We start from the raw sequence: 20,563 nt of genomic DNA, 5'->3' as shown, positions 1-20,563 counted from the left end.
GTGTGTACCAGACTATGACACATTTGTACGCAGGGAAAAGAACGACGACTTCATGACAAGTAATTTTAGACAATGATTTTCAAAGCAACATATCTCTTTGTTTTAGATATTTGAGAAAATTTAAAACAACTCAGTCTTGGGCCCTGACATGCAATATTTTTTTCCAATAGGGAATGTTCACGATCCAAAACAAAGTCTAAGAACTGAAATCTCCATGTAAGTAAAAACGTTGTCCTATGTCACAGGGGAATTACGCGAAACCGGAAGTAAACAGCAGTGAATACTCTTGTTTTACCCCCTAGAGAATCAGAGCGGTCCTTTGGCACCACACCCACAAAAAAGATCAGTACACGTCCACACAGGATGTTGGCAAAGTGTCACAAAGTATCACACAAATCCGTTATAAACCACCTGTTACATATAAACCTTTTAAATACGTTTCTAATTATTTTTTGCAATTAATAGAACTCCCTTTTGCGACGGTTTTACCATTTTTTACTCAGGCTGTTGATGAGCTACCTAAAGGGTCTTTACTGTTACATGTGCTACAGTTACCGACCCCTGAACATGAAAACTACGACGAAAACTAAGCAACAAGTTATTAAATGACAAGCTTTATGATGTATTTAACAGTTAAAAGACATTTTTGTCCCTGTATTAACGCTTACCTCGTGTGACATAAACTGGAGAAACATTTGGGCTATGATTACTTGCATTAAGTGTTCTTCATACGACATGAGTTCTGGTAAGGTAAAATGTTTTGTTTTTCGGAAAAGCAGATATATCACGTGACCCATCCAAAAACCATGTGTTACCATGAATTAGTTTTATTTTAATTTAATTATTTTGAGATAATATTTGGAAATGAATTTACAGATTTTAGTGACAAAAAATATAGTTATACAAGACAAGGTCACAGTTTCCTTACATATACTGGATCAACTTCAAGAACTATGTTATTAATTATTACTTGTTTTAGTATGATTCTGTATCACAGTTATTTTAAAATTCGTTTGTGTTTTGTTATGTCTGTCACTGTAGCCTCTTGTCATTGTATTGCACATACACCTAGCAATGTAATATAATATACTGTAATTTCTTTAAATAACTCGTATTAATAGGCAACTTGATTAATGTAGTGTGAAGTCATTGACAGTACTTTACATAAAATAAAGACATTCAAGGGAAATAAAAAATGCATTGTTTAATTAATGAAAGAACACAATTTTGTAATAGTATATATAATATAGTTAGAAGTGTGCCAAGTACAGAAAAAAGCATAATTGAGAATATAACAAGCATTATGGTAAATGGGTACATTTGTACTGTATGTTATTTATATTTATATCCTACATGTAACTCGGGGCCTATTTATTTTGACCTCAGTGCCATTAACTGCTACTGAATGGATTTTTATTTTACACTGGATTTATTTACAAATATAATTGAATGAAGTACTTCCTCAATTCCAACATAATATGTGTATTATGTTTCTTAAGTAATTTTTAATTATTTTTAATTTAACTTCCTACTTCTCTGCCTGAGACTTGATCTGCATTACATGGATAGTAGAAGTCAACAAACAATGGATTTTTAAAGGCTGATGTATTTAACCTAAAATTAATTGTTGCCTAAGGTGACAGTTTCATGAAAGTATTCTTAAAACTTTGTGATACTGAAAGTATTTTTGTACAAGGTACTGTATATTTATGTATTTAAGTTGAAATAACTATGCATAATTGTTTAGGTGGTTGCATATAAATAAATAGGAGCATGCATGTATCTGTTAACAACAATTAAAGAAATGCTTCCAAACTTTTGGAAGGCAGGAAAAAGCTCATTGCAATTAATCAGCCTATGCCACTCCACCCTAAGATAAACTAAACCAGAAAAAAACTGTAACTACTTTGGACTTTATCAGGGCCAAGTTAATTCATCAGTAACTCTGGAACTTAATATCAATCTGGCCGTAAATAAACTCTAGGTAGGTGTTTGTGTATATACTTGTTTTTTCAGTTCAAGTAATTCTAGCGAAGAAACATAATATTAACTCTTGACCACCACTGGAACCAATTCAACTGATAACTATTAATCTATTTCTATTTAATTTCCCACAGAGGTGTGCCCGTTCTGTGGGAAAGCCTTCAAAAGGTTGAAGAGTCATCTACCACATTGCAAAGCAGCAGCGAGCTCCAAAAAAATGCAGCATGATGCAAATCAGACAATCTCATCTTCGTCATCTCTTCAACTTGGCACAGACATGTCTGAAACAGCAGCAAAGAAAAAAACATCTGTGCAGACAAGAGGAGACAGTAAAAGGAGTAAAAAGGTGTCAATACTAGAACCATCATCACCAGCAGAACCTGCATCTTCATCACAGTCAACATTATCCTTAACGTCATCCTTAAATTCTACAACACTGTCGAGTAAGAAGAAGAAACAGAAGTTGGCTGATCAAATTAAGATCACTACTATGCCGTCCTCTACCCCTGCTTCTCCAGTTTCCTCTTCACCACAACCAACCTCAGTCCTCAAAGCTACGAAGAAACCTCTCCATATGTCAAATCCAGAGTCTAGATCTGCTTCACGAGATGTTCCCTCAGATTCAGACCCACGGGCAACAACATCCAGGAACACAGTACTGATAAAGACCAGCTCAGACGGTCCACAGACCACATACAGTCAACACAAAAGTGTTGTAAAAAAAAAAGTTTCACAGCAGGCAAAAGCAACGCCATCTCCTTCCACTGCCAAAACTAGGTCTCTGGACTCTAACCTAAATAATAACAGTTCAAGATCTAACTCCAGAAGCCGTTTCTGGGAGGATGATGATGAGGAAAAAGAGGATTTACGGGAGAATGAGGTGTTGTGGAAATCAGGAGGAGGTCTTCAGGCCAACATAACCCTGCAGGATGTTAAAGCCACATTAGGCAGAACTAAAAACAATCATCAGCACAGCAGGGGGAGCATCCTCCATCAAATTGAAACCACAAGTAGCCTTGATACCACTCCAAATACAGCAGGGAAAAAGCAAAAAGACATTAGTTTAGTAAAAATGGTTTCTCAGCCAGGCAGGATACAAAGCAGTGCCAGTTTACAGCACAAGGAGCCAAAACCAGAAAACTGTTCAAAATCCGATCTACCTGAACCAGTTTCTCCTGGAGTCTTTCCTAACCATCTGTCATCTGTGTTGAGCCAAGATATGCACATCACACACAGCTCCAGCATGAGAGAGGGGCTGAGGATGGACCACCACATGCTGGGACTCCTCTCAGTGACACCACCAGTCAACCAGCACCTAAAACTAACACCACCATCCTCTTCCAGCGCTCATCTTTCTCCTCTAGCACAAAAGAATCTGCCTGTGAAGGTGGAGACAGAGAGAACTGAGCAGAGGCCGAGGATGGAGAGGAAGTCAAACACTGCTCAGAATGGAAGTGAGGGTTAGTATTTCAGATAAAACTCAATGCATGTATTGTGAGTTTGTGTTAACATTTCAAGACCAAGAACTATTTTTTGCTGACTTCAAAGTGAGTTTTTCTGTACATTTAACCTTTCCTAAGTGATTTATTGACATCTATTATAATACTGTCCTTGCATTTTTCAGTTAAAATCACATATTTTCTTATATTTAATTCACTGATCATGTAGATGTTCATAAAAGCTCGGCATAAATCCAAATATTATTATATTAAAACAGAAAAAAACTTACGAAAAGATGACTTTATCGGCGCAATCTATCATTAACTGAACATAAAACAAGTGTCTACAAACTCTGTCATTGTTAAAAACAACACTTTATTGGTGAATCAATGTTACAGAAGATGACAGTGTTTTCATTGTCACTATAGAGTCCCTGAACATCCAAATGGGTCATATCCGATGATGATGAAAAGCTGAGAAACTGCCATTTTACCTGAATTATTTAAATATATTGATATGATTAGTGGTGCAAAAGTTAAGAGATATTTTTGATCAGGGGTTGATTTTGGTCATTAGCTGCGGTTTAGGTCTTTGAGGGTTAATTTCATTACTTCGCTGGTAAAATATACCAAGTATATTTTAAACTAGGGGTGGGAACCACAGAGTAACTCAGTATACAATACCATAATGATCCACTGTAACAATGGTCTCATGATACAAAGAATCAGCAATACTTGATACATCCTAATGTCTGTGTAACAAAAGAAAAAAGCCAAAAAGGAGGAGTTATGCATCCATTCAATTAACTGTGGCATCAGTTTCATTTTTGGTTTTTGTCAAAGGAGATAAACTGATGTGCAAAAAGCAGTTATGGTCTTAATTTAACACGTGTACCATTGTTCCAAAACATAGTGACTTGTGTTAGGTCAAACTGAATAGGAATCAGTATAGACAACATATATATTTAACAAACACTGACACAGGGTTTATATGCATTTTGTGTTTTCTGACATGTCAACAGATATTCAAGTGATACATTGATAAAAGTCATTGTTCTGTGTTGCCTTATTGATTTATTGTGTGCACCACGGCTTCCAGGGGGTCTGACCCAGCGTTGTATCGGGCAGGTGACACTGAGGGAGCTGCCTGAGTGGTTGGCGTGCAGGACTCCCAGCCGACCCAGGGATGTACTGGAAATGGTGCAAAGAGGTCAATATCACACATTACAGTCACACTCACAGAACAGACAGCAGGCAGTCTGTTAGTCGCTCCAGGATTCAGTGGTTGTCTTTTGGAGGGGATTGTTGCAGCCAAAAAACGAATGGCAGTGTTAATACAAAAATGCCTTTAACAGGATTTCTGTGCAACTTTAATGTTTGAGTGATTTTTCAATTTTGTTGGTATGTTGTAGTGATTGAACCAAATTACAAAACGGTGCAGAATTTACTGGGATTTGTCCTGTTTGCATCATTATCATAATATTGACTGGACTGATTTGTGCTTGTGTTATGTTGCGTATCTTAAACTATAAAGTGCATATATCGGCATACTAAAATATATAATGTTTCCCCTCTTGCCTCCTCTGTGGTTCCTGTAGGCTGGCGGTGGTACTACACGAGGTATATTGATGTGAAGAAAGGCGGCGTGGGTGGACTGGGCATGCTGTTAGCAGGATACTGCATGCTCAGCTACATCTGGAGTTATCCCCACTTAAGTAAGTCTGTGAAAAACTGAATCAGTTTGTAGTTTTATCTCCTCAAATGAACTGCAGCAGACTGTGGCAGATTTACAGAATGTTGTTAAAAAGAAAAAAAGACACATGACTCACCATCAAACATAAATTCTAAAGAATGGAAAATGGATTAGAAACCTAATGGAAACAGGTAATAAGTGGATTACATATATCACTCATTTTCTAATTAATTACTTGAGAGAAAAATCCTCAAATGGTGTTGTCATAACCTTGAATTTAGCAACAACATGGGTTAAATACAGTAAAAGTGTATTTTTAAGGATAGGTTTATGCTGAGGGGTGAAAAGGCATTTGAAACCACATGGGTCTGATTAGTTGCAAATATTGCAGAGTCTGGGCTTAATGCAAGTTTTACATTATACAGAGAATTTTTCCAGGTTAAAAAACCAACTACCATCTACATAAAACATAGATAAATACAGAAAAGGGAAAGCTTTGCATTCCAAAATATAATTAATTTTAGTAAAGGATATCAGTTCCATTCAGTTATAATTTTTTTTTTAACTTATATAGCCTAATATCACAAATCAGATATTCCAATAAAATACCTTACAATCCATACACCCTCTATCTTTAAATCCTTGGAAAAACTCCCCCCAAATAAACCTTCATTGGTAAAAAAAAAAAAAAAAAGGTAGAATCCTCAGGAAGAGCCAACGAGCAAGCACAGATCCCATTTACAGACGTTCAGATGAACAATGAATACAGAGGATTTATCAATATAATGTATAAGAAAGTATGAAATCTAGATGAAATGATGAACAGCATGTCAAAGCCAAACTTTAGTCATTACATCATTGCAATGTTGCAAAGTGTCATTGCTTAGATAATCACCGGTCCAAAGCGAAGTTTTATACAAAGTTATTGACTATAATCGCGGCAAAATGTACTTAATTGGGTTAAAGTCTTCTTTGGTCTTCTACATTAAATATCTAGAAGATATAACAAAGAAAAGCTCAAGTCAGATAACATAGGCTTTAAGGCTGTACTATCAAAAATAAGTATTTCTTCATTTTTCTAATGATTCCCCCTCCCCACATGCATTTCTCTGTTTCTATTATTTTATTCAAGTTTACTTTTTATATTCTTTTGCGCTCTATGATTACTTAAAAGATGGATCACTATGTAGAGGTATGTAAGGATGACTGTAATGTGCTGCTTGCTGATTCCACATAAAGACAAAAACTAGAGTGTGACTGTTGAAGTTCAATAGTTCATCCTCAGAACAGGCTTTGTGTCAATTTGTTGCATAAAACAATGGTTGTTTGAAGTCATGGAAGGAGCAGAAAAACTTGGCAAAAATAAGAAATCCTCATGATACATCTGAGGAATATTGACACTTATTTGTGCAACAGCAACTTTGTAGACGAAGCTTAGCAACAGAACATATACGTTGGTAACTGTGGGTTTCATGCGTTGGTTTAGAGATGACTGCATGTCACTGGCTGTTTTTATTTCCAGAGCGTGATCGCTGGAGGAAGTACCACTAAGGTCAAAGGAAGATGTTTGGACAAGAGCGACTCTGCAGGAGGAAACTCGAGAGCTGAGGCAGAGGGGAAGGTTGGGGCTCGGAGACGTCGCCGTGGTCCAAGCTTTGTCCAGAACCCAAAGTCAAGTTTCCAACTTAAGTACTTTCGAGTCTGTTGTGTTGTCTTGTCAGCACATTTTGTTTTCTTTAAACAAGTTAACAAATGATGAATTTGGACCAGAATGTTTGTTTTTTGTTTTTTCAAAATTCACTCACTGCCTTTAAAACGTTTTCCACTACACCTTAGCTCATAAAATGTAATGTTCAAGTCTCATTTTAGATTTATGTGATGATGTGAATTTATTTAATTTTAACTTTTGACAAGAGGAAACTTGGCATGAAAAGTTATTAGACATGATTTAACTTTGCCTCATGTACAATCATTAATGTCATGGTATTAGTTAGTGGTTATAATCTAGTCTATATGATCTTACTTTATTTAATACCTAACATGATTGTAATTGTCCTTAAATGCGTCTCCTCTACCATATCTTTCCAGCCCATCACACTTTCTGTGATGATGAACTCAAACTGGACACAGCTGTCCCGAACTAATATTCTCAATTGAGTACAGTAACTTACAGATCAGTACTGTATTTACCCAGTTATAATTTTCCCCAAAATATGTTTGGTACTCAAATAGTTAAAAAAATTCCTGTCCAAAAGGTGTCTGCTGGTGTGTCTGCAGTGCACCACTAGGTGTCACTGTTGGGTTGTTCCATAGAACCTGGAGGCTTAGTCGAATGTTTGCTATGCAGAGTTTTCTTTGCTTCTTTGTACAGAGGCATTGGTGCAGGGGGTCCATGAGAGGATTAAAGGGAACGAACCAGAAATTTTCCTGGGATAAAATCTTACCCTCTTGCGCTCAGATATGAAGAAACATGAAACACTTCCATCAGCATCTGTGAAAAGATGGTATCTGTGTAGCAGGACTGTCTCAAATCTGTTTTCTTTCGCAAATTCTTGTCTAGTGTCACATGATGTTATTATGCATGCTTAGTTTGTCAGTGCAGTATGCGAACATACTTCAGAATAGTAATGGAGGAAGGCTGAGGAGGCTCTCAGCCGGACTGGACCAGTTTGTGATTGTATTTAAAATGAATTATTGTCGACTCTCCTCGCTGCTGTAAGTGTAACCCACATGAGCTACAAATGAAGAAATGACAGTATTTTTTGTAACGATTTCTGACTCGCTCCGTTGCCAACACAATAAAAATATTCCACTTCTTTTTGTACATTCTTTTTTTTTCCATACAAAAATTATAAATATTTTGTGTTTTGCTTTTCATTTTTATACAAAACAACAAACTATACAAATCAAGTGTGACAAAACAACAGTGAAAATGGAAGCAGGAAAAAAACAAAAACAAAATCTCTGCACTGGAAAAAAACAGGGGCTAAGCACAGTATGTTCCTACCAGGCCCTCAGACATTGATATGCATCCAGATTAAGTTTTCCCAACAATGGACAAATCTCAAACTTGTGCAGAACTGTGTTTCTTGCAGTTCTAAGTGCTATACAGGCACAAAACCTTACTTTTTTTCAAAGCAGAGAGGCCAGGCGAGTTTTCTGTGTGCTCTGGCAGATAGAAGAGGTCTATTAGGGCGGAGGCAGAAATACACACATGCTGCGATGGCCACTGGCACTCAAAACACAAAAACAGAAGACAGATGCGTTCTCAATCAGCATATAAAAAGGCCTTCAGTCTGCTCTTTAGCCTACTGGCAAGCATATTTCACAGACACATTTTGTAGGAAAAAGATCCCAACAACCTGAATCAACCCCAAGAGAATTTAACACATTTAACCCTAGCTTTGGTCCTGTGATGGGTTTGCAGCTGGTATCTGATGATTAGTAATTGGACAGTGGAGTGGTTTTATTATAAAACATAAATACATGGACACTATTGAGAATTTAATCATTTGTCTTAATGATAATATTAAAGGTTTCATTATGTAACATTAGTTTATATTCATGTGCTGACATTAAGTTTGTGTTGGAGTCTGGTGGAGAAGATAATGTCAATAAAAGACTGGCTCTCAGCTAACTCAGTTTATAAGCTGGAGTTAAACCAACATCAAGAAACAAGAGTTTATCTAGTTGCTGTAACTAGATATACCATGACCCGGAAGACTGAAAATCTACACTGAAGTCAGTCATTTGTTGAGATTGGCTAACTCGATGTCTATGCTAATGTGTCTTTTACGCAGAAATTAATTTAGGCTGTAAACATGGATATAAAAGAAAGTCATAGGCTTTGAGATTTAGTTAGCTAATGTCAACAAACAGCCTGTTCCCAGCACAAAACACCCTCACTAGTTATTTCTTGACATTAACTGACTTCAGTTTTTAAGCTTGGGTAGCTTAAAAGTGGGAGTCCCTAAACTTGCAGCCAGTCATTTGTTGACATTAGCTAACTCCGAGTTAGCTGATGTCTCCAACTACCATGTAGAAGTCAACTAGATCAGCTCCATGGGAGTTACATAACGTTGATGCCCAGCTCCAAGCGTCAAAATAGACTCAATACAACATGTAAGCCCAACTGAATCTTATGTACTAATCCTTAAAAGAAAGTAGTGGATCTAAAAGACACAGCCAGAGATGTGAAATACATAATTACTTGGGGTTGATTCTGATGATGAACTCCCTCTCCAATTAATTTTGGTTTTGCTGCTGACAGAAAAGGGAAGAAATGTGAGAAACTCCCCTCAAAAAAATAGGAAAAAAAAATAAAATCCTGTGCGGAGTATGGCAACAAAATAAACTACAAACTTTCAGTCATACACTATGTGTTTCGATTAACACACACTGAAATGTGTCAAGGTAGTAAAGCATAGACAGATATGATCAATATATAATTATATGCAGAAGGCAGACATACATACAATCAATGCCCCTCTGGGAGCCTTTAAGCATCGGTGTACCATGTTCACAGAGCCGGGGAACACATCAAAACCAACAAAACAGCCATCTTTTCAATTTCATTTCTTAAAAAAAAAAGAACTAATAAAAGTCTAAATAAAAAAACATATTGTAACATACATTCCTCAATCTGAGGACTTAGCTCCCCTGATACAAACACACTGTGAAATGAAAACGTGGCTGTGTCTTGCAAAAACCCACAAAAAAACAGAATTGTTGTGTGTGTCTGTGTTGGGGCTTGCATACCTTTAAGGTACAAAAAAATGTAAATGAAAATGTGACTTAAGCACAGGAAAAAAAAAAAAAAAACCTCACAGCGTACAGTAACACTTGTATGTAAGTCTATGGGTCTTACTGGTTTCTAGTGTGATTAAGAGGTTATAAATTTGCAAAGCAGGCAAATTAGATTTTGGTTCTGTTCCAAATATTCACATTCTGTTCAGCAAAGCGTGTTGTGTATATTATTGATAGCCTCATATTTATATAGTTCCTGAAATAGGCAGCAGTCCTCTTAGTGCAATATCTCCAAATAAATGTGTTTCTACTTAGCTGAACATAAAGGAACAACCTCTCAACCAGGGGGTCTACACATTACAAGTGTTTGGGTGAATTCACAAAAGAAGTGTCTAAATGGGTATTTTTGAATAATTTCTTTATGTAAACACAAAACATATAATTGAATTAGGCACAGAGTTGTGATTTTTGCCCCTTCTCCTTATCCCTGTTTTTCAGCATAGGTAGTCGGGGTATCAAACTGGCACGACATTTTCTCAATGATGTAAGTAGAGCTGTGCGATATGACCACATATCAGTAGAATAAATATTAATTTTGTTGCGTTCTCAATGTACATATTTTGTTTAAATCAGGTATGCTGCTTTGCATTCCTCTACGGATGCAGGCAGGAACTTTGTATGACAGCAACTCAAACAAAAATGTAAGAAAGTCAAAGTAACACACAAAAGAAGGATTACTACCAGACATAACAAGGAGCTTGTCCCCAAAAGAGGGGCGACCTCTGACATGTGGATGTGAGTTGGGTAAGAAAACTCACTTCATTATGCCATAGCTTAGCCCACAAAAGACACAGGCATGGAATAGGGTTCCTATTTACATTTTTAGATTTTTAGCATTAATCGATAAGTATTTTGTTACAAATCTATTACTTTTTACAGTTTCAATTATATGACAAAAGTAAAATTTTTTTTTTCAATTTTGAATCTTTTTGCAAATCTCCAGTCTGTATATGAATCCCAGCTGGTGTTTGTGGACATTATACAACTCACTCTTACACTACAGAGTAGAATGAGAGAGGCCCTGAGGCACATGGGAGCAAGCGTAAGGATTTATGAGACAGGTTGTTGTTCTTTCCTACAAAAATCCTAAGGATTACTTCTGAGTTTTCTAATGCCATGTTTTCTGCTCCTACAGTCTGTCAAGAGCACACAGTTAACTTTAAACAAAAAATTTGCAAAACATATTTTAAAAAAATGGAGAAAAAAATGAAATAGGAGAAAGTATATTTTATATTTGGAGTGTAACATTAAAATTGTGCTACGAATTCGGCTCTTCCATGTGGTCTATAAACTATTTGTTGTATTTAAACACAGAAATTCTCTACAGTGATATGTGTCATTATCTAGATATGACTCACCTTTAGTTGGACACAAGGTTTTAATCATATCGCACAGCCCTGTGTTTGCATGTGAAAAGAGAGGAAAACTCTTGTATTTAAGGTCCTGATTTTAAGGACCTGCAGACTGTTCCCCTTTAGAATAATGTTCAAATATAAAAACAAAGCTAGACAAACTTTTTTCTATTGTCTGCTGCATTGCACTCATTCCCAAATCTTTATAGGTAAGTGTCTGTGCTTAACTGGCACCTTGATATACCAATGACTCCTGTGTCATATGTCAGTATACCTTTAAAAAAAAAAAAAAAAAAAAAAAACTTAAAAAATAAAATGTCTCATTACATGCTACATGGCTGAAAATCACAGAGATCACAGACCTGAAAGAAGAGTTCCCCTCTCATCACACAGGCTTACGGTGGACACAACAAATATTACTACAGGAGACTTTGACAAAACAAAAGATACACACCTTCAGATTTCTGATCCATAGGGAAAAATATTGACAGTGTATCAGTCTTAACATTCCAAGATGCTGTTGACTGCTGCCTCAAGAGCAGAGTCTGTGTCGGGATGAGGGGGTGGGGTGAACTGAGGGGTAAAGTGGGACTGGGCAGGGTGGGACGACACATGGTGAGACACCTGGTAGTGAGTCTGTCCTCCCGACGTTGCTGCAAAAGGCGAGCGATTACCTTGGGGGAAACTGTTGGGAGCGTTGAGGCTGTTGTTGGCGGCACCGCCACTGGGCCCCAAGTGCTGCTGTTGTGTTCTCTTTATATCTAGTACACTCTTGTTTTCAAGGTGAGGAGGGTGGAGTCTGTCGGCCGTACCTGTTCCTCCAGATTCTCCCCCCCCTCCAGGGTCTCCATACCCTGGTTGGGAGTCTGTCCTAAAAGGGGATTCTGTGGAGCTCCTGTCTGACTGATTCCAACTAGTCTGCGAAGGGCATGGATCCTTAAAATAATTAGATTTGACCCCACAGCAGAAGTCCTCTAAGTAACCATCTGAAAAAAAGACAAACATAAAATTTGCAGTTGCATGCTTCCACAAACCATCTCCGTTCAGACTCTGATGACAAGACTTTGACTAAATTAAAAAAAATTAATAAAAATTCTATTTTGACATGTTTGTATACTTCCAGTGAGAAACATAGCATCTTCACTTAGACTATTTAACAAAAAAAACACTGTTATTCAGTAATACCTAGAGATGTGTTATTACAAAACACTATGATGTCACTGTGAATATGACCCTTGCAATATAAAGTGTAATCATTTCATCCTTTTGCGCACCATTGTGAAACTTTGTCATGATTAGTCACTCATTGATTTATACTGGAAACCTGGTTTTCCATGTGTGTGCCAAAAATCTATTTCCTGTTGCCAGTATTTTGAATTACAATGGCTGTTTCTCAATATCAAATTCACTGAATACGTTCTTGTGAACTCAGCGAGTAGGGTCTTGGTAAGAACAGTCCCAGAATGGACTTCCCAAGAAGTGGGGGGTACGGCATTCTAAAAGTAACGCAATGAACCTGTATGTGGAGGACGTGGTGGGTAATATAGCTCTGTAGATAAAGCCCCCCCTCACCTCATCGAGTTACCAAAACCTTGACCTTTGACCTCTCCTCACCAAAATCTAATCATTCATCAGGGAGTCCAACTGAATACTTGGACAACCTAGAAACATTTTACAGTGTGTGTCAGGATATAGCATAAAAATATTTCCACAAAACGCTGTTTTTACCTGGATCCACTAGTACCATACGTTTGTCCTGTGTCAGGTTGGTGCGTTCTTCCTGGTTAAAGGTCCTGTCAATCATCACCAATTCCGAAGACGGGCTGTAGCGCTGCAGGGATGGGGGGGGGCATCCAGTTAGACTCGTTTCTCATGTCGCAACATTAAACAACTGCGTGCACATATTTGCTCTTGTGTGTTTACCTACCTCAGCTTCTGTCATTAGTAGCCGTCTATATTTGTTTACCATGGACTGTGTTTTCTTCAGCACCTGAGTTGACACTACCTCAAATTCTTCATCCACTAAAAACAAAAGATCAGGACATTGTTTACACTCAAATGGGGAAAAAAATCATTCTAGACAATTTTCGGCATTTTCATGGAGGCTTGGTGTTAAAGATTCACAGTACCCTGTGAGAACTCGTCGTGGCTGGGTGGAGCTCCCTGGAACACATGATATGGGAGCAGTCTTTCCAGAACATTTTCAAATGATGTGAAACGACTCCAATCTGAGATCTGAACACCAGCATGATCTTTCCTCAACTGCTGTAAAATCCTGTAGAAGGTAAGAGGAAAGAAACATAAACTCTAAGTGGCTGATGACAAGCTGTACAAACACAAGTCACCTGACAAATCGAAAATATCTAAGTAACTCACATTCCTCCTCTTGTAAGTGGCGTAAGGGCAGGCCTCTTCTGTGCTCCGACCTAAAAAGAGAAAAAATGAAAGTCCTTCCAACACCATCTTGAGTAAAAAATAATCTGATATTTTCGACTATACAAACTCTAGACTGAGTAATATACCTGAGAGTTTAGTGTTAAATCTTGAGTCATGGGTTTCACAGCTACAAAAGATCAGAAAAAAAGAACTTATATTAGGACAAATGTTGCATTTATACTGTAATATACTGGGCTAACATAGCTATATGAAGTCATAACTGGAACTGCTTCTATTCAACAGCATGCGTTTTTTTCACATGTATTTGTTTTTGCTGCAAATTTTAATTCTCATGGACTTTTTAAAAGCTTTACACAGCATGATGGCTCGTTTCCGGTCAAATATCACCAGGGTAACATGACTGAGTTCTCTTTCATTGTCTTCAGTAGTTGCAGCTGCAGTTAATGTGCTTACTACTGACTGGCAAAACTCACATGTGTATGCATCTCCAAGGAAATGGTGAGAGCTTGATTCTGTAGAACTAAAATGATAGAAGCACTAATCTTTGAATCTTTGAAATTTGTGGGATTTTCTTGTTTGTTTTTTTCATTTTATCAGATGGATTCAGTACGTTGCCCAGCCCTATGTTAGATATTAAGAAAAACACAGGTAATGTCTGTCACAGGCAACTTCTATTACCATGGATGCTGCTGAGCTGTGTCTGTTTGAGGGCAGGTGATGAGGAATTCTGAAAATAAGAAGTAAATTTGATATTAGTCATGTAAAGAACAGCACAGATTTAGGAGATTTTAATTAAAGCAGTTCAAATAAAAGACCACAATTAACTTGTTGTGTACCTGTCTGTAGTCTTGCTCCTGGTTGACTGATGCCGTACCAGGTAAAGGAGACAGAGATGTGCAGTTTGGAGTTTGGGTCACTAGGAGGCGTTGCACGGGGCTAGCAGACACTTGGCAATGACCACTGATCCCCGCCGTCGCTGGGCCAACCAGAGTCAGCCGTCCAGGAGTGCACGATGTCTGCACAGGACCAGCATTTGCACCAGAAACTCCTGTCCATGTCTGAGTAACACTCCCTCCAACCTGACTCCCGCTGATGACTCCCTGATTCAAAATGAGCTGCCCCCCTGTTGAGGCTGTGAAGTTCTGCCCTGCAACAATCTGCACCGTGTTCTGACTGGTAATCAGGGTGTTAGAATTGGGGTCAGCAGGGCCATTGTGGATGGTGTTGGCCAGAGAACTGGGCAGCAGAAACTGTCCAGGTGGTACGTTTGTCTGGGCCTGTGCTTGTTGTTGGTCTAGGGACGGCTGCACTGCTATAGAACCGTTGGCTGTGTACTGTCCCCCAGGAGTAACAGTGTTAGCGTTAACTACATTAGCCATGGTGATTGGAGTGGGCTGAAGACCAACGCTGTAGACAGTCTGAGTGCCAGCTTGAAGGGGTTTAGGTTGTATAGGTCTTACCAGAGCCTGGGTCCCTCCTGGACCTCTCTGAATGATGATGTTTTGAAGAGGGATATTTTTGAAAGGTAAGCCCACTTGGCCTACCTGGCCTTGGGTAGGGGCAAACACCTGAGCCCCTGTTGTTGTCCCTGCTGAGGCTACAGGGGCCCCTGGCCTCAGCACAATTTGAGGAGTTTTCTCCAAGCTGCCCAGCGTCATGACCCCACTATTTGTCCCAAAAGAGCCCAACACCTGGATGTGCTGAGTAGAGCCATTCGGCAGTTGGGACACTCCTTGTAGGAACTGGCCTGTGGGGAACGCAGCGGTTGCTGTCGTAACCACACCTACACCCCCTCCATAACCCCCAGAGACCAGCTGGGAAGGGAAGGAAACAGGAGCCTGAACTAAAGTAGGCGCAGGCTGGGAGTCTAGTAAGGCCTCCTGGGCCAGAGTCTGCTCAGTGATATCGGCCTCCAACAGAGACTTCTGTAGGATGTCAAATGGCTGGTCCTCTCCCTCAAGATCAACCCCTCCAGGAGAGTTCCCAGCCCCCAATTCATCCTCGATAAACGAAAGGGTGCTGGAGAGCTGGAGGCCTGCCCCTGCTGAATCCACGCCAAATTCACCCATTGTAGCGGAGCCATCTTTGAGGCCAGTGTTGGAGCCAGCCTAAGTAAGCCATTCAGTGACACAAGAACAAAGTGGGAAACATTTAAGACAGCTTCACTTGTATGCCAGTGCTTTGTGCCCTAATCCATCTAGAACCACCTCTTTTTACGCTTTCTTACATTCACACCTGTCACTAAAATACATTGCCCCACTCTATATGCAACTAAAAAAGCTCATCTAATAGCCTAAAAAAAGAGAGTGAGCTTCAATTTCCATTGGACATTTTTGGAGCACCACAGGCTGTCCAATTTAAAAAAAAAAGCTGGCTTTGTAATGTTTCTGTGTAAATGCATCACAAAGAAACTGTTGGAGTGAATGATGAATGACTGTGATGTTACATGACATTGAAGTTTAGCAAAATATATTGTAGCTTACTACACAGCTTAAAGGACGTCAGCAACTTTGAAGATGGATTGTTTTCTTGCCTGTTAAGCAATTAACACACCCTAAATGTCAATTTGACAATCCTTAACAATTCTACTTGTTTTATATATTGGCTCTCTAGCATATATGCTGAAGTCATGATTGAAACTCAAAGCACGTAAACCATGCAGATGAATTTTAATTGCAAAGATTCTATTTCCTCATAAAGAAAAAGAGGGGCTCACTACACCTACGAAGCACTTGTATAAATGTAAATTATTGCCATCTTTAAAACACTTAAATATTACATTTTGAAGTACAAATTAGAAAGTCAGATAAGTAAGCAACCCTTCAGTGTGCAAGTTCACACTGACTGCCAGACAGATATCTGTTTACATCTAAGACTGTAGTACAGATAAGCCTCAGTCAAAACAAACCATAATGGTGGAGTTTGCTGTCAAATTCCAAAAAACCTTGGGAAAATGTGAAATATAATCTGTAATCACAGAGGACATGCTTTCGTTTTGGTTGGATCAATGTAACCACTGGTATACACACCGTATCATTAGCAAAGAAGGATCCGTCTGACCCATAAGCTGCATTTGTCACATCATCTTCTTCAATCTGCAAGAGGGAAGTAAACACTTAAAACCCATGCAAAAGATGAATGAACTTGGTTATTTAATGGATTACAGCAGAGTGTGAAAATAAATTTTACAAATCCTTAAAAAAAACAATAAATTCACAGAGACACTCACAGACTTGCTGTTGCTGCCATGGAGATAGTCATTCAAAGCATCCACATCCCTGAAAAGTGGGAGGAAAACTTTATATTCAAAACAATTACTTTTACCAGGCTCACTTCTAAAACTATAAATTACACCTCTGGAAACAAAACTGACAGACCACACAAATTCCCAGACCTGAACCCTGTGCAAAACCTCGGGAATGTAAGGAAAATGGATGCTCACAAGCCATAAAACAAAGTCAGTATTTGCACCAGAAGTGGCATCAAGTGTCCCGTAGTAAAATGAAAGGCAGGTGGAGAGTGTGCCAAAATGCAAAAAAAAAATCAGCCAAATCTAGATTTCTGAAATGTTAAAAGTTGAATAATTTGTATTGTGCTGTTTGAAAATAAAACGAACTTGTTTTCGTTGCATTATTCAAGATCTGAAAACACCATATCTTTGTTATTCTTAGAAGTGTCAATTTCTATAAATTATGACAAATGTATTTGTCATAATTTCAAATGTTCAAATTGTAATTTGAAATAATAAAGCCAATGGTCTCTTCATTTTTGTTTCCCAGATCTATGGCTTCATTTGTTCAGAACATGTTCCTTCCTACTTCCTTAATTTTCTTAATTCAGGTGATAAAAAAGATACTTGTGGCCTTGATTTCAAAGAGGAAGCATGTTGATCTTATCTAAGCAAAACTTATGACAAACATAGAAGCAGGTGGCCATAAATGTCAGCACACCCATTCATGCAGTGTGATACTATTAGTCCATAATAATAATGGCATATAAAGGTTTCTTTCTTTTTACCCTAAAATATCCAGAAGACGGCGATCGTCCTCATCATCCATGACACCTACAGCGGTATGAGAGTAGGGAAATTGAAGAGGAAATAGCATGTTTATATACTGTTGATAAATTACTTTTACATTCTGTATGAAACATGCAACTGTATGAATGAATGTTTTGGCACATTTTCTGATTCTGTATCAGATCGTATGGACTGTAATGAGCTTATTTTATGTAATGTTAGTAAGGACATCTCACTCACAGATTTCCAGCAGGAAGCATGGATTCAGTCATTTAGCACCCTTTGTTTCCTGTAACAGGAGGGTGACAAATTGCAGGTGTTATATCAAAAAAATGGAAGATATAAGATGTGTGAGACATAGTGTGTTGAAAAGAAGATAGAGATGGTTGTGTGAAATATAAGGAGGGGGTTGAAGTGAAAAATATGTTCTACAAGGCAGGGGGGAGATCAGTGTAAGTAAGGGCAGGATGGCCTTCATCCCCTCCTACAGATGCTTGTCTCTGACACATGAAAAACCCCCACCCATTACACTTCTCTGTCCCACATTGGTTGTCTGTCCTGTCTGAGCAAAAATGTGCGTTTGGGTGTAAGTAACTCCACCCTATTTTATTTAGACATGGTTGTTTAATTTTACAAGGTGTTGGCTTTATGTTCTTTTTAGCCAGAAAAACTACGACCTGCAGTATCCAGCTTTTTGTTGAGACAAACTAGATACCTGACACAGACTGGGAGTGTCTGGACATCTACTGACATGTTATTTTTTTCAGGTAATAGCTATATTTTTAATTATAACTTCAATTTTTTCAATCTAAAAATCTACATTCCTGACTCCACACTTTATGATCTCCATTAAAATGGCCTTATAAAACAGTTTATTTTATAATTTATCTGAAATGTTGGCGATTTGCTGCCTTTATGTTCTTGCCAGTGTAAGTTGTTACAACTGCAATGCTACAAAATGGCTGTTATCAAGCCATAGGCTGTCTTTACTGCTGAGCCACGTCCAGCCTCCATCTTTGGTTCAGGGAGAACAAAGACAGACAGGGTTACTGCAGCACTTTGGCCGTTTGTACCGTCGGTACTTATAACAAACAAGAGTCAAAGAAATCCGGCAGCCACGGTTTAATAAAAATATTCAATTTTAGATACTTTCAAGCGACATAGACTGCGTTATTTTCCCGTGTTTCAATGGGTTATCACAGTGAGTTCATAAGCCTGTCCTTCAAAAGGACAGTCTAATAAAAACAGCTACGGAAACTATTTACCAAGTTGTATTTAACAAAAAATAGACGATTAACAAAGTAACAGTGAAATTCACAAAAAACGCCATTCTGATTGTAAAGGAAGGTTAAAACGAACAAACGTCTTTTTGTGGATCTCTTAAAGTTAATAAATAGGTGAAATGTAGACTGATTCTAGTGTTTGACTCGCATTTAATCTTACAAAATAGAGAAGTATTAAGAGATAGCAACGTTTAACACGAATACACCACAGCGATTTTACAGACGGCTAAAACCAATACTTGTAGTCGGCAGGAAGTGTTAGAAATGAATTTATTTTAGTCGAGTTTGTAAAGAACTACGCAGTGTAACTCCAAATGGAAAATATATTTTAATTTCGTGTTAAATTTCAGCTTCTCAGTCCACCCTAGCTTGACTGCTTCGACGAAAACCAAGCTAGTCGGGGCTGTAGTCCTGCCCCAGTTCAGTACAGTGTCGACGGTTAAAAAGCCAGCTAATGTACAGCTTGCAAGTTTTATTTCCAAAAATAGACTGAATCGACAGAATGATAATCGCATTCAAGCAGCACAAAACGCCCGTCGTCCAGCCTGTAGCGGGCTGGTCGTCGCTGACGTGCTCGCTCTTTCTCTGCTGGGGAGGCTTTCATTTGTCGTCTATGTGGCTCATCTGCCAGCATGAAAAACGTCACATTTGTCTCGATATGCCGAATCGACACGTTTCAATTGAAGGATTTGTACCAAGAAGTCCGGGATTCGGGTCGAGTTGCTCTCCGGAGCGGTTCGCGTGTATTTTTTTTCCGCACCATTTTACAGATAAACACTGGCCTGGTCGGGTTAGCTAGCCGCGGAGTCGACGGAGCCTGTTTGGAAAGCGTCGGCTGGAATTCGACGAAAATGCTAAAGGACTAAACCGTGGCGAGCCATAAATATTTATCCAGATTAGCATAACATAAAGACGACTCAAAGAGGCAAACCCTTTACTCCTGTCTCACTCCTCTTGAAACCCAATATCTCCATTTGGCAACTTTTAATTTGCTCCCCCCTCCTTCTCCTCCTCCTCCTTCTCCCTCTCCCACTCATATATTTTTCTCACTGTCCCTGTTCTGTCTCGGATAGATTTTTCTCTCCGCTCAAACTCTCTTCCCTCCCTGAAGGAAGGGAGGAAGGAGGTTGTGTGTGTTTTTTCCTTGAAATTTTTATCACAAAATTATAATACACTCAAAGGGAAACTCACCGTCATGAAAAAGCAGTGCCTTGTCAACGGGGTTTCCTCGCCATCACCGCACGGGTTGTTGGGGTAGTGCACACAACAAGACAACTCAAATCACCGCTATACAACGGCGGCATGCGACCGCAACAAAAATATAAACACACAACCACCAAGCAGTCATTTACAATTTTTTTCCACCATAAATTAATTTTAATATCACCTTTTACTGCCCCTAATAATAGCAAATAAAGGTTATTAGAATTTAAACATCACCAACAGTAGAGGGCGGGCCTCTAGAGTGGGTGCCACACCTTGACGTAACTCAGACAGGTATGAGCAGTTGCCACGCAGTTACACAAAAACTCACACATATCTCTAAAAATACACAAAAAAATGATCGGATTGTATGGTCTTTTAAAAGCCAG

The 20,563-nt window shown here is 38.6% G+C and overlaps 2 protein-coding genes across 2 annotated transcripts; one reads left to right on the top strand and one right to left on the bottom strand.

Moving 5' to 3' along the window:
• Nucleotides 1–327: 327 nt before the first annotated feature.
• Nucleotides 328–9,725, top strand: LOC115410376 (cell wall protein IFF6). The gene is made up of 5 exons (XM_030122004.1): nt 328–745; nt 2,118–3,443; nt 4,522–4,632; nt 5,021–5,137; nt 6,638–9,725. Exons 1-5 carry the CDS (start codon nt 703–705, stop codon nt 6,664–6,666), a joined length of 1,626 nt encoding a protein of 541 aa, XP_029977864.1. The 5' UTR covers nt 328–702; the 3' UTR covers nt 6,667–9,725.
• Nucleotides 9,726–9,891: 166 nt separating this feature from the next.
• Nucleotides 9,892–20,385, bottom strand: bicral (BICRA like chromatin remodeling complex associated protein). Its single transcript, XM_030122002.1, has 13 exons — nt 20,163–20,385; nt 17,929–17,977; nt 17,688–17,733; nt 16,900–16,948; nt 16,700–16,765; nt 14,507–15,778; nt 14,349–14,397; nt 13,796–13,836; nt 13,650–13,699; nt 13,403–13,548; nt 13,201–13,295; nt 13,002–13,104; nt 9,892–12,259 (listed from the first exon to the last, which is right to left on the bottom strand). The coding sequence occupies exons 3-13, from the start codon at nt 17,726–17,728 to the stop codon at nt 11,775–11,777; spliced, it is 2,397 nt and encodes a 798-aa protein (XP_029977862.1). The 5' UTR covers nt 17,729–17,733; nt 17,929–17,977; nt 20,163–20,385; the 3' UTR covers nt 9,892–11,774.
• Nucleotides 20,386–20,563: the final 178 nt, after the last annotated feature.

The sequence above is a fragment of the Sphaeramia orbicularis genome, chromosome 19 (genome assembly GCF_902148855.1).
Source record: "Sphaeramia orbicularis chromosome 19, fSphaOr1.1, whole genome shotgun sequence".
NCBI lineage: Eukaryota > Metazoa > Chordata > Actinopteri > Kurtiformes > Apogonidae > Sphaeramia > Sphaeramia orbicularis.
The sequence above is the reverse complement of the archived record's forward strand: the minus strand, read 5'-3'. Positions and strand labels throughout refer to the sequence as shown.

Coding starts and splice junctions, on each gene's coding strand:
- LOC115410376 (XM_030122004.1), top strand. CDS start 703: ATGATTACTTGCATTAAGTGTTCTTCATACGACATGAGTTCTG. Junction 3,444..4,521: donor TGCTCAGAATGGAAGTGAGG/GTTAGTATTTCA, acceptor CACGGCTTCCAG/GGGGTCTGACCCAGCGTTGT. Junction 5,138..6,637: donor CTGGAGTTATCCCCACTTAA/GTAAGTCTGTGA, acceptor TTTTATTTCCAG/AGCGTGATCGCTGGAGGAAG.
- bicral (XM_030122002.1), bottom strand. CDS start 17,728: ATGGATGATGAGGACGATCGCCGTCTTCTGGATATTTTAGG. Junction 13,549..13,649: donor CCACTTACAAGAGGAGGAAT/GTGAGTTACTTA, acceptor TACCTTCTACAG/GATTTTACAGCAGTTGAGGA. Junction 13,105..13,200: donor TACTAATGACAGAAGCTGAG/GTAGGTAAACAC, acceptor CCATCCCTGCAG/CGCTACAGCCCGTCTTCGGA.